Source organism: Rhopilema esculentum, chromosome 8 (genome assembly GCF_057945365.1).
Source record: "Rhopilema esculentum isolate cy_ngs chromosome 8, ASM5794536v1, whole genome shotgun sequence".
Classification (NCBI taxonomy): Eukaryota; Metazoa; Cnidaria; class Scyphozoa; order Rhizostomeae; family Rhizostomatidae; genus Rhopilema; species Rhopilema esculentum.
The window spans coordinates 3,245,911-3,257,059 of NC_142822.1; the positions used below are offsets into that span (position 1 = coordinate 3,245,911).

The following is an 11,149-nucleotide window of genomic DNA, read 5'->3' on the forward strand; positions in this document are numbered from 1 at the left end:
AAAGGCATCATGCCCTTCAAATACCGTTGAAATTGCCATGTTTGTACCTAGAAGTTAGTTTGTTGGAAATATCGAACCTAGCGAAATGTAAATAATTTCTACTTCCATTTGAGAGAATATCTAGTCCATTCAAATTCAAACTCTGCACGAATGAAGAAAAGTTGATTAAACATGGCTTTTTTGTACCGTATCCTTACTACTTCAGTAAATCTCAGGAAAATATCAATTTGATAATAAGACAATTTCTTTATCCTCTATTTACAAATTTGTAGCAAATATTATATGCATCATAAAATACAGTATTTATTTTAAACAGTACAAAAAATTATGTCTACATATTTTGTTTCAAAAACTTTTTCGGTAACTTCATACATTATATCAATCTTATTCTAATGTTCTAAAATTCCATGAAAGGACAATATTTTTAAAAATACCCTTCCTTCTAGAATCCTTCTTTACATCAAACTCCAATTCTGACATTTACTGCCCTCTGACGGACCTACACTCTACGACAGCACTCTACGAGGTTTTGCTTTTTTGTTGCTTACACCATATGGGTGCTCCAAGTCCCCCACTGTTGAGCTAAGTATGTCGTAGACAGGCATTGGTAAAGTAGATTTACAATAAATCTCCGATCGGAGTATGCATGTATAATACGCACTTATATATATATACATCTTCTAAGTCTAAAAATTTACATAGGCCTCTATAAAGTAAGTCATTGCGCTCAGAGAACGGGGTTTGCTTTCCACAAAAGCATGCATTCGTAAGCCTGGAGGAGGTAGCCTGCGTGCAGACTCTGTTGACAAATTGAAAAGAGGAGAAAGATTACTTTTTCCCCTTTTCAATTTCAGAGTTTGCACGCAGGCTAGGAGGAGAGGCATTCGGGTAAAATAGTACGTACGTTCTAGATTTATTAAATAGCCAGCTTTCAACATGTTTACAAACTAGGGTTAATTATTTATCTGTAACTCGTCAGCACAGGTAAAGAATTTAACTTCATCTTCGTGTGTTGGCAGACTTATTTGTCAATATCCTTTCTCCCCCGTTAGTAAGGAATACTGATTGTGCTTGTCAAAGGGTAGGGATCTGCCGAGAAGCGCAAGTGCCTCTACAGGGTGAGGGATCCTGGATGTGTCTCTTTAATTAATTCTACCATCTGTTTACGAAATTGTAACAATAGCTTTCCAGTAAGTGATGATTCTAGAAACTGGTTCTTGGTAACATTGCTCGCAAAACCACTCTGTTCTTCGCAACCATTTCCCGCTGAGGGAAGCTCGACGGCGGCTGCAGTGTCCTAATCTACAAGACTTCTACATGGTATATAAAGTCTATAAGAATGCATTGTAGACTTTTTGATGGCGGCGAAGCATGATTGTCAGTAACAGAACAACGTTCACTTGTTCATTTTTCTCCACATCCTGCCTTTCCCGAATCTGAAATACAGGCGTTTGCCTGGCACTTTTCTAAGTATGTCCAGCTTTATGTAATATCGCAAGGAGCGGGAAAGTTTGTCGTAATTCATATTTGATAGCTTCTTTTTCTTCCCCCACAGTTCTGCCAGCTGCTTTGTGTCTTTTAGTCTGAACTCCCTTTTCTCTTTATCGATCCACTCCACTACGTCGAGGCCCGGTGACTGATCACTGTCCAATAACTCTCGTAGAAAATCCCACAAATGGTAACACTTGTTGGCTGAAAACGAAAGCAAAGTAGACTATTAGCCACCGAATTTTGGACAGGAGAAGTAAAAAGGGCGGAGACAAAGGACCCCCGTGCTGGGAGGAGTGGCACTGGGCGTTCTCAAGGTTCTTTGCATACTGTGCCTCAAAATAATATTCTGGGATGATCGTAGCAGAAATTGTGACAGATATGATAAAAAACGTGCTAACAGGAATCATAATTACAGCAGTAGTGGATTGCTTTTAAGGGTAAGGGCCTGTTTACACGGCATCGGATCCAAATGGATCCGTACCCAATGTGGTAAGGATAGGCTTTGCGTTTACACGGGAGCTGGCGGATCCGATCCCCAAAAAGGTCTCGTGTAAACGGTTGGGATCAGATCCAAACAGGTCGGTAAAAAAGGGGGTCCATTTCGAGGACCGAGTACCTACACCTTGGAGAAAATGCACACCAAAAAGGAGCAAGATCTGATCAACTTTTCAAGAGTAAATGAAGAGATTCATGTTGTTCTGCAAGTCTGTTCGAATAGAAAGTTAATGTAATTTTATTTTATCTCGTAATTCTTAAATAGAAAATCGATTGTGCTTGATTGTTGAACTAAAAAGGTACTCACGTCCCGGTCTATGATTTGCCGATTTTATTTCTCTTTTTGGGGCATTGTCTGGCTCGTTTGTACCTGGAAAAGAGGAACCATTCAATTATCGAATAATCTATAAAATTAACAGAAAATTTGCTTTTGCTCAACTCTTTCTTGTTCATTTTCAGGAGTTTGCACATACATTTATTTACCTTTTTCTAAACTATCTAACACCTATCCACAGTTACATGATATAAAAATTTTATGGTGCAAAGGTTATAAAATCCGAATATCCTTGGAAAACCATCCGTGCATACTATACGCATTATTTTGGATGACAAGAGCAATGCCTCATCATTGCTTTGTTATATCTTTGTTTTTACCATCCAAATTGCTCAAGTTCATATCATGTTAAATATACAGAAGTTTAAGTTTGACCATCTAATCTGCAGTCGAAAACGTACTTTTCCACAGTGGAAAGCCTGGCACCCCCTTTCTAGAGAGATGCCATTAAAAGCACTTTGCAAAAAAAAGAAACAAAAGGTGTTACCATCTGGGAAATAGCTTGGAGGTTCAGCAAATGCTGACCCAGAGAATTTTTAACCTGGGTAATCCCCCTCCTATCTAACGGCGGTTTCTCTCATCGTAGACCGGTGTAATCCTTTCTAATTGAGGGCTAGGATGCTTTGACGTAAACAACAATGAAACCGTTGCAACAAAGCTAAGGAGCTAGCCGCAAGCGGGAACCATCTTTGACGTCACTAAAACACATCCCTGTTCTTTTTCCCTGTTCTCGTTATCAAACGCCGGACTTTGTAATATTTTGTTCAGTTACTTTCCGAAATTCAATTTTTTGGTGTTTTATTTCTGTTGAAGGTTCATCTTCGCGAGAATATATCAAAAGCGCGGTTTTCAAGTCAGATATATCACTACCCTTGTGACGTCATAGCCGACTTGACGATCTCTTAAGAATTTTCAAAGGTTGAAAATGAATGAATAATGTAAAATTTTGCATTACGTTGTGAAAAATCTTTTAAAATGAACGAATTAATGCCTGAAACATTCTTTGACAAAAAATTTCACCAACCTTCTACGTCTCTGTCATAGTTTAAAGAATCTGTGCCTGTGCCGATAGACTTCCACACCCTTGGTCTTTTTTTCTCAGTTGCTGTTTCACTTTCGTCGGGCCTATCTTGTTCTAGCAGATTCTTGAACGTCTGCAAATCGCATTTCGCGTTTGGTTGCATCATATCATCAATTACACTCATGAAACCCATGTCGTAATTATTACTTGCTACATGATTTGCTGTGCTGTCGAGATTGCCAAAAGGCTGCATTTTCGCCGTTGACTTTGAATTAAATTTCGGCCGGCTATCGGTAAAAAATTCTTCATTGTCCGTAGAGCAATCCGACCATGATTGTCGCGTGTGACTGTCGGGCCAAGTGGAAGTCGTATCGGAGTCAACTGATGTTTGTTGGGACAAGATTGGGACCCTATGTTCTAGAATTGAAAAGTGAGATGGTACATCAGGACATGCCCTGCCATTCCAGCCATTAGTTATTGTACGAGAATCGGGTGTTTCCCCAAGCAGGCACTCAATGTCGCCATTATTGCCCAGTACTGACGAAAGGAGATACAAAATCGGTGTGAATGATCTGGTCTGCAAAGCCTCGACAAGTAAATTTACTTCTCTTGTTCCTATTAGAGATTTTGCCTGTTTATCATTCAAACCCAGTCCTGTGTGTGATTCCACAATTGTGTCTTCACCCTCGATGTTTGTTGCGATTAACTTTGTTTCAGTATAATCCATGTCGATTTCGGGGGCTTTTAAAATTTCAGATATGTCCGTCATCCATTGTTCCGCCTCTGCAAAATCAAGACCCTCTTCGAATACTATGTCTTTGTCTGTTTGCAATAAGGTTCCGTCTACTTTCTTACCATTTTTGCTTGTTTTGCTGAAATTGTCACAGGGCTGCTCCGCCTGCATGCTGCGGGCACAGTTCACTAATACGTCGCTCCTGTTTTGCAATGAAGCAAACAACTCCTCTTTTCTTGCTGCAATGCCAGTACCAGAGCCAAGAAATTGATTTTTATCATTGGCATCGAGTGAAAGATCAAATGCCACCATCTCCCAAGCGTTGGCTTTGCTGACTTGAATATTAGAAAAACTCTCTACAGTGTCGCTGTTTCCAGCTGGTTTCGAATACTGACATGGCCATGGATAAACACCCCTCTTATTTCGCTGTAAGAGGTCATCTAATATCGTTGTTACGTCAATGCTTTTGTCAACCCGACCTCTATTTTTGTCCCGGTTGTGGCCGCAACCGGGGGTGAACTCTTGTTTAATAAGTGTCGTATTTTCCGGGTTATGATTCATACCTGTGACGGGGAACATAACCATCTCTTCAAATTCTGTCTTTCTTGTTGAAGATTCATCTGTTATATAATCAAAATCTTTACTAAGTTTGAAAGACTTCATCCAGTTTTTATCGTCCTCCATTGTACCACATTTACAGATTCCGAGAAGATATCCGATGCTTTTATCGCCAAGTTTTTTCTATTATAGAATGAAAGAAAATCAATTAATACCATCCTTTACATAAAGAAATTTTTTATGAAAACTCTAGAATAGAAGAATGCACACCGCAGTGTTTAATAAAAGCTCCATAATATTTAGTTCTGTCGGAATATAATAACCTGGGGTTCCTAGGACCGGCATTCGTAGTGGTGAGATGATCAGATGTAAATTTATTACAATTAGTTGTTCCTTCTACTGTAAATAAACATAAAAATGAGGATTATGTTATATTTTGGTCGAACAGCTAGCAGAAAGCGAAAAAGCTCCTCAGCTGACAGCAAAACCACAATTATTGTTTAAGCGGAATATGGTAAAAAGTGGACCACAGACCCATGGATGGGAAGTAGGATTTCTTTGTGGTTAAGTACGAAAGAGAAATAGAACTGAAGCATTATAGGGCCTATTCTTTGGTCCTTATTTTAACAACAGGCCGTTTCAGTGCGTGTCAGCAGGACAGACGATTTGTTTTCAGCATCCTTTCAGCTCGTGTCAACGGAACTTCTTCCAGTTTCAGCTCTGATTCAGCTTGGTTTTAGCAGTGATACAATAAATCAATGCTCTCTCAGAAAATCGTCTTGTTGCTTAATTGTTGCTCATTCCGTCTCTGCGCTGTTTACATAAACCAAGTTTCCGGATAATGTCAATGATTTTTGTACACACCCATATTACGTAAAAGTGCATTTTTAGTAACGCACTGCTTGGACAGGAAAGTAGGACAAAGAAATGCAGTTCTGGGAAAACGAGTTTTAGAAAACTCAGCGGATATTTCAGACATTCTGAGAACAATGGGAGACATACTGCCTTTAAGATAGTAACTGCACATTTCTACGATATATTTCCCAATTACCAAATAAAAATGAAGCTGTGTGGATCTGTTCTAGATCTGTTATTCTCGGGCATTTTCTTAAACGTTTTTTTTTAATTCAAGGGCGCCTAATACAATTAAAAGGTTTGGTGGGGAACAGTTAGCAAGGGACTATTTCTTTAATAGTTAGGGTGGCATGTATCCCTTGTTCCACGCGGTACAAAATACTGCTGCATGGCAAACAATCAATAATCCCAATTCTTGCATTTGAGATTAGTACACGAAACAAATAGGACTAGAGAGCACAAAGTGTGTGGAGATTGAAGTAAGAATTGTTCAATAAAGTTACTGTGAGTGTGGGCAATATACTCAAGGGCCCTCAAGGTTGGACAATTACATGAAAATGAATTGTAGTGAAGCTAGATAGATAAAAATTTGGCTTTCCAAAAAAGCGCCTTATTTATTTTGTAACTAAGCCTAGTTTTGGACGGACGGAGACGTGCCGTTTTGGTTCAAAATTTTGACCCATAATTCCGCACTTGTCTGAAAAAATGTTACCCATAATGCTGTAAACATGATGAAAACTATACCCATAATTCCGCATGGCAAAGAATATATTTTAAAACAAAACAAAATCCTTTTCCCCAAAATCTCAATATTCCAAATTTTTCACACTTTCATTTCCAAATGGACATGCTAATTTTCCCTCTTAATAATTTTGCAACATTTTTCTAAAATAGTGCCTATAATACTGCATGTTTCTTCAATTGGTACCCATAATTCCGCACAATTTTCAAAAACTGATGCCGATAATGCCGCACACCGCACTTTTCAGAGAAAAGTACCCTTAAATAATAGCACGTTCCCGTACCTCAAATATTGTTGAGGTTTGAAAGCAAGGAAATTTTAGGCTTGGGTGATAATGGTATTCAGGAATAGTGACGGGAAATTTTGGCAAGTTTTGGGAAAGAAGTTGGAAAGGGATCCTGATGCTCATAAGAAATGTTCATGAAAAATGGAAATGTTCAGATCCTAATGGAATGTTTGTCTCAAGAAGTCTGTTACAGCAAAAAGAGAAACTTGTAACAAAAAGAGGTAAAACAAGGGAGTACTAGATATTCTTTTGCGATCTTATCATCGTGTCCGCCTTTCACGCTGGTTTTTTTTTCTTGAAATTTCAACGCATGCTAATACACGCTAAAGTAATTTACTTACATTTTTGTGAAGTCCTAGATAAAACAGAATGCTTTTGATATCCAACCCTTTATTCTTAGCAGAGTTTTGATTCTTTTTGTAAACAGTAAAATTTCGACACAAGATTATCCCATCAAAGTAATAATTGCATCTTCTGCATTTTTATGTTAAAAAGACAGCATAATGCTAGCACTAAATGTTTTGTACACAAGATTGACGTTTTGCAGGCTCTGGTAGCGAAGCTGAGCTGCTAGCACCTGAATATGCGAAGTATGTCAATGATATGAAATAATAACACTTTTATGTTTGAAGTTTCGTTTTTATGTATCATTAAAATCCTCAAGCAATATCAAAAGACTTCTTTTTCCGGTTTTCCTACTCCCTTTTAGGGGTGCAATCGCATTGAAAACGACAAGAATGTTCGGGTGCGAGGATGGCTCAGTTGTTGGAGGCGCTGACTACAGACCCAAGTGTCCGTGGTTCGAGTCTCTCGGTTTCACCCAGAGTGGGGAGAGTCGCCTGCTCTCTGTAATTCCAGGCATAGGAATCACGAGGTGTGGTCACATGGAGAGGAAGGACCAGGACACTACTCGATAAGCCTAGCTTCTCAGTGTCCTAAACACTACCTTCGGATGCTAGGTAGCAACAAATACAAATAAGAATGTTAAGAAGCTTTCAGTGCTCAGCGAACATGAGAATTTCCAAGGTGATATTTTGACTTTTCGGAAGCTATTTTTTTCTATTTTGCCAGTTATCTCATTAGGAACAGAGTTTCTAGTGACTTGTTGCTGAAAGTTTTGCGTTAACGTTTTTCTTGAGATCGTGTTATCTTTTGCTGAGTAGCTCCTTTAATCCATTTTTTCTCAATATTAATCCATTAAAATGATTATGTTTTTAGTTGTCACGTTAAGCCCATAAAAAAGATTAGTAGTACTGAACAAATCAAATTTACTCGTAAGAAAATTCGTGCCCTGTTAAAATGCTAAAAAAATTCAAATTAGCTGCTATTTTTCATTACCCAACCTTTAGCTATATTGAGAAGCGGAAAGATTTTCGATGGGAAGTTAAAATAATTTATTTTCTGTTTTAATCATTTTCAGCAATTTCAATGAGGGCCTATTATACAAAAGCAATCGCAAGTGCAAAATCCAAGGTATTTAGAAAATTATGTTGGAATACTTTAGATATCGTCTTAGAAAATCTGTTGTTATCAGGTATCAGGCCCCCCTTTTTTTCAACGTTTTCTCCATAATTTTTACATTTTTACATCGATTTATGGCTAGATATTGAGAAGTTAGTTTGCAGCATTTTTAGTTATATACAGATTTTAAACCTTCATTTTGTCCTATACTCTTTTGTCTAGAATTTCAACGTTTTATTGTTATCATCAGTTGGATTTCATATTATAAATGGGAGGCTCGCCAACTAAAGAGCTGGTCCGTTTACACAAAACTTGATGGCTTAAGTCTTTGATGCCTTGTAAAGGGGAAACCCTGTCCAAGAGGGTATTATCTGAAATATTCCCTAAAAGTAAAGGGTACTTTGACACCCTGTGGGTAAAGCTAGTTGTTAGGGGTAACAGATGCTAACGGCAACTATTTGGGCAATGGATTGTATGTAGGCCTGAAAAATATTGTTAAAATATTTAGCCCTACTTAATGTTATTTAAGACATTTTATCAATTTGATTTTTAGCCAAGAATATCAACTGGGGAGGAGGGAGTTATTTGTACCTGTGCCCAATAACAATTCTAGAAAAGAATGGAATGCATATTACTTATGAAAGATTCAACGATGGAAATGGAGTCCAGGTATTGCCAGGTAGGTAGAAACGATCACAAGAAAGTTTCGGATTCAGGCTCTTGCTTGTTATAAAATGAACTCTGAGGTTTTACTAAATGGTCCTCTTACCCAAACAGATGATATTCTTTCCCAGATCAGCCACCAACGACAATTATTTCTTGGGAATTTTTTGGCAGTTTTGGAGACCAGTTTGAATACAAGGTAGCTGAAGACTGACAAAAAAGCTTGACGAAAGTGACAAAGAAGCTGACGAAGGTGCGGGCTCTTGGTGGATCCCCGTGTTATATGATTTCTAGAGGCTTTAGGTCCATGACATAATTTGGCTTTTACATAAATCAATACAGAGATCCCTGAGCTTTCTTGAATCATAATGCCGATTGTTTGGTGCCATTTTCTTAACAGCTTATCTGGCACAACGAGCAACGCTTTAGTAGTACCAGGGGTTGGGGTACGTGATCCCAAACATTGGAAAATATGCTTCTTGTCATAGAAATGCCTTCTTTGAAAATTTCGGGAAAGTGCCCCTTTTTATTTTGCAAAATGCCCCTTCCTACCCGTTCTCCTCCAACTTCGCTTTGCTTCGACGTCCCTTGGCACCAAAGAGTAACTTTCAGCGTTTATAAATCCAAAGCATGTGATAAATAATATACCAGAATGTTTGTTTAGTATGCAGAATATTTGTCGTACTATGAGAAAACATAAAATTAAATTTACGTTTTGTTTTCTTGAATTTCTGAATGTTTTAGCTTACAAATATGTTTCAAAGGAAAATATAATTACTGAAAATGCTTTCTTGAAATACAAGTCAGTTCGTTAATGTTGATTACAAAAATTAGCGGCAAGAAGAAACGAAACTGGATACATACGGAGAGATCTGGACAAAACCTTTCGCGAAAAAGTCCCGTTCGACTTTTCGTCAACAGTGAACTGTAGCATTTATATGTCATCAAATCGGGGGTGCAATAATCGTAGAAAGGACGGTTGATTTTAAGTAATCACATTTATATAGAGGTATATCGCTTTTTGCAAGGGAAATTCGAACTTTTCTTGTAGTTATGAACTCATGATGGTTTGAAGAGGGCAAGAGTCTTCTTAGCCACTCGTTGGAGTGTTCATTCCGCCTTGCACTCTTGATCAGTTCTGAGAATTGAAGTATATGTTTGCTTATTCGTGTGCCTACCATGTTTTTTTGTTTAACAAATTAGGGAGATTAAGAAGGAACTTTTTATCTCATTGTTGTATTTTGAAGCAAAGCAGGGAGAGTCAATGGCTTAGGACTCCTTATCATAAATTTAAAAGTTGAGTTTGCACCGAAATTCGTAGATTTATTTGCATCATCTAGAAGACTAGCTGCCAAGAAATTGAAAAAAGTAAATAACATCTTTTTCTGTGGTTTGGCCAAGGTATGAACCGTTATTAAAGCTTTATCTACTTTCTTTTCTTGTTATTATGAGTTCATAAAAAAGGAATTTATCCAAGAAGAGGAATTTTTACCTCTACTATGCAAGGAAAAATTATGAAGATTTTGTCTTTGTCGAAATCTTTTAGGCTCAAACTGTAGAATTTACTTTTTTATATTCGTCTCTTCCTTACAAGTCAAAATGATGAATTTTATAATAACGGAAGCCAATTTGTGGTAAAGAATGAAGCTTGGATAACACTGTAAAGTTAATCAATTGATGCATAAAACTCACAACTTATAATGACTAGATTAAGGCAAAGGTCGATGAAGATATAGCTACAAAGAATTTATCTGATAAAGTTTTGATTGGCAGGATTGGAGTCCGTTCAACCTTTGGTCAATGAGAGCTGTTCAAATGTAACAAGCAATGATCCACCAGTAAGAAACATGAACATTTCTGACAGGATGATGCTAAGATGGATCCTTGCTGTTGTGCCCTGTTAACCTAAACATCTAAAGGTACCATTCAACATTGGACTAAATTATTCAGAGATGTAAAATGTGTTTAGCTGTGTTAACAACTGATATTTTTCGAAATTAGGACTGCATCATTGAAGTCTTTTTTCATTCACTTAGATTCTTCAGAATTCCCATGGCTTTTTCGACGTTCAGAAGTTGCATGCATAGGCTTTGAGTTTGTGCATGTATACAATAGTTGAATTTTTAGGACAAGATCCATCATATACTACTGCTTCAAATTCAAATCTACACGTCAAGTAATAAGTTATGCTTGTTTGTTAGAAGCTAAAATCAATTCACATTGCGTTACTTTGAATTTAGGACCGAATTTTAAGAGGACAACCAGTAGCATTAGCATGATCTCTCTCCATGTTGATTCTGGTCAAATGAGAGACATATCGTTGAAAACTAAACTCACCTCAAGCAGTGAAGAAGCTGGCTTCACTAGGTCCCTTTATTTTGACTTTGTGAAAACGGCCCTGAATATATCTTTGGTATCTGTTTTACGCAGAGGCGCTTCGTCATAAAGCTCTTGTGAAGATTGCCTGTCGCACGAGAACAGGCCCAGACCTTTTCTGTGCATAGGTCGCT

At 37.7% G+C, this 11,149-nt stretch overlaps 1 protein-coding gene across 1 annotated transcript; it reads right to left on the bottom strand.

The window, feature by feature from the left end:
* Positions 1–628: 628 nt before the first annotated feature.
* LOC135695060 (uncharacterized) lies at positions 629–11,116 on the bottom strand. Its single transcript, XM_065214005.2, has 4 exons — positions 10,977–11,116; positions 3,345–4,815; positions 2,294–2,356; positions 629–1,692 (listed from the first exon to the last, which is right to left on the bottom strand). Exons 2-4 carry the CDS (start codon positions 4,756–4,758, stop codon positions 1,397–1,399), a joined length of 1,773 nt encoding a protein of 590 aa, XP_065070077.2. The 5' UTR covers positions 4,759–4,815; positions 10,977–11,116; the 3' UTR covers positions 629–1,396.
* Positions 11,117–11,149: the final 33 nt, after the last annotated feature.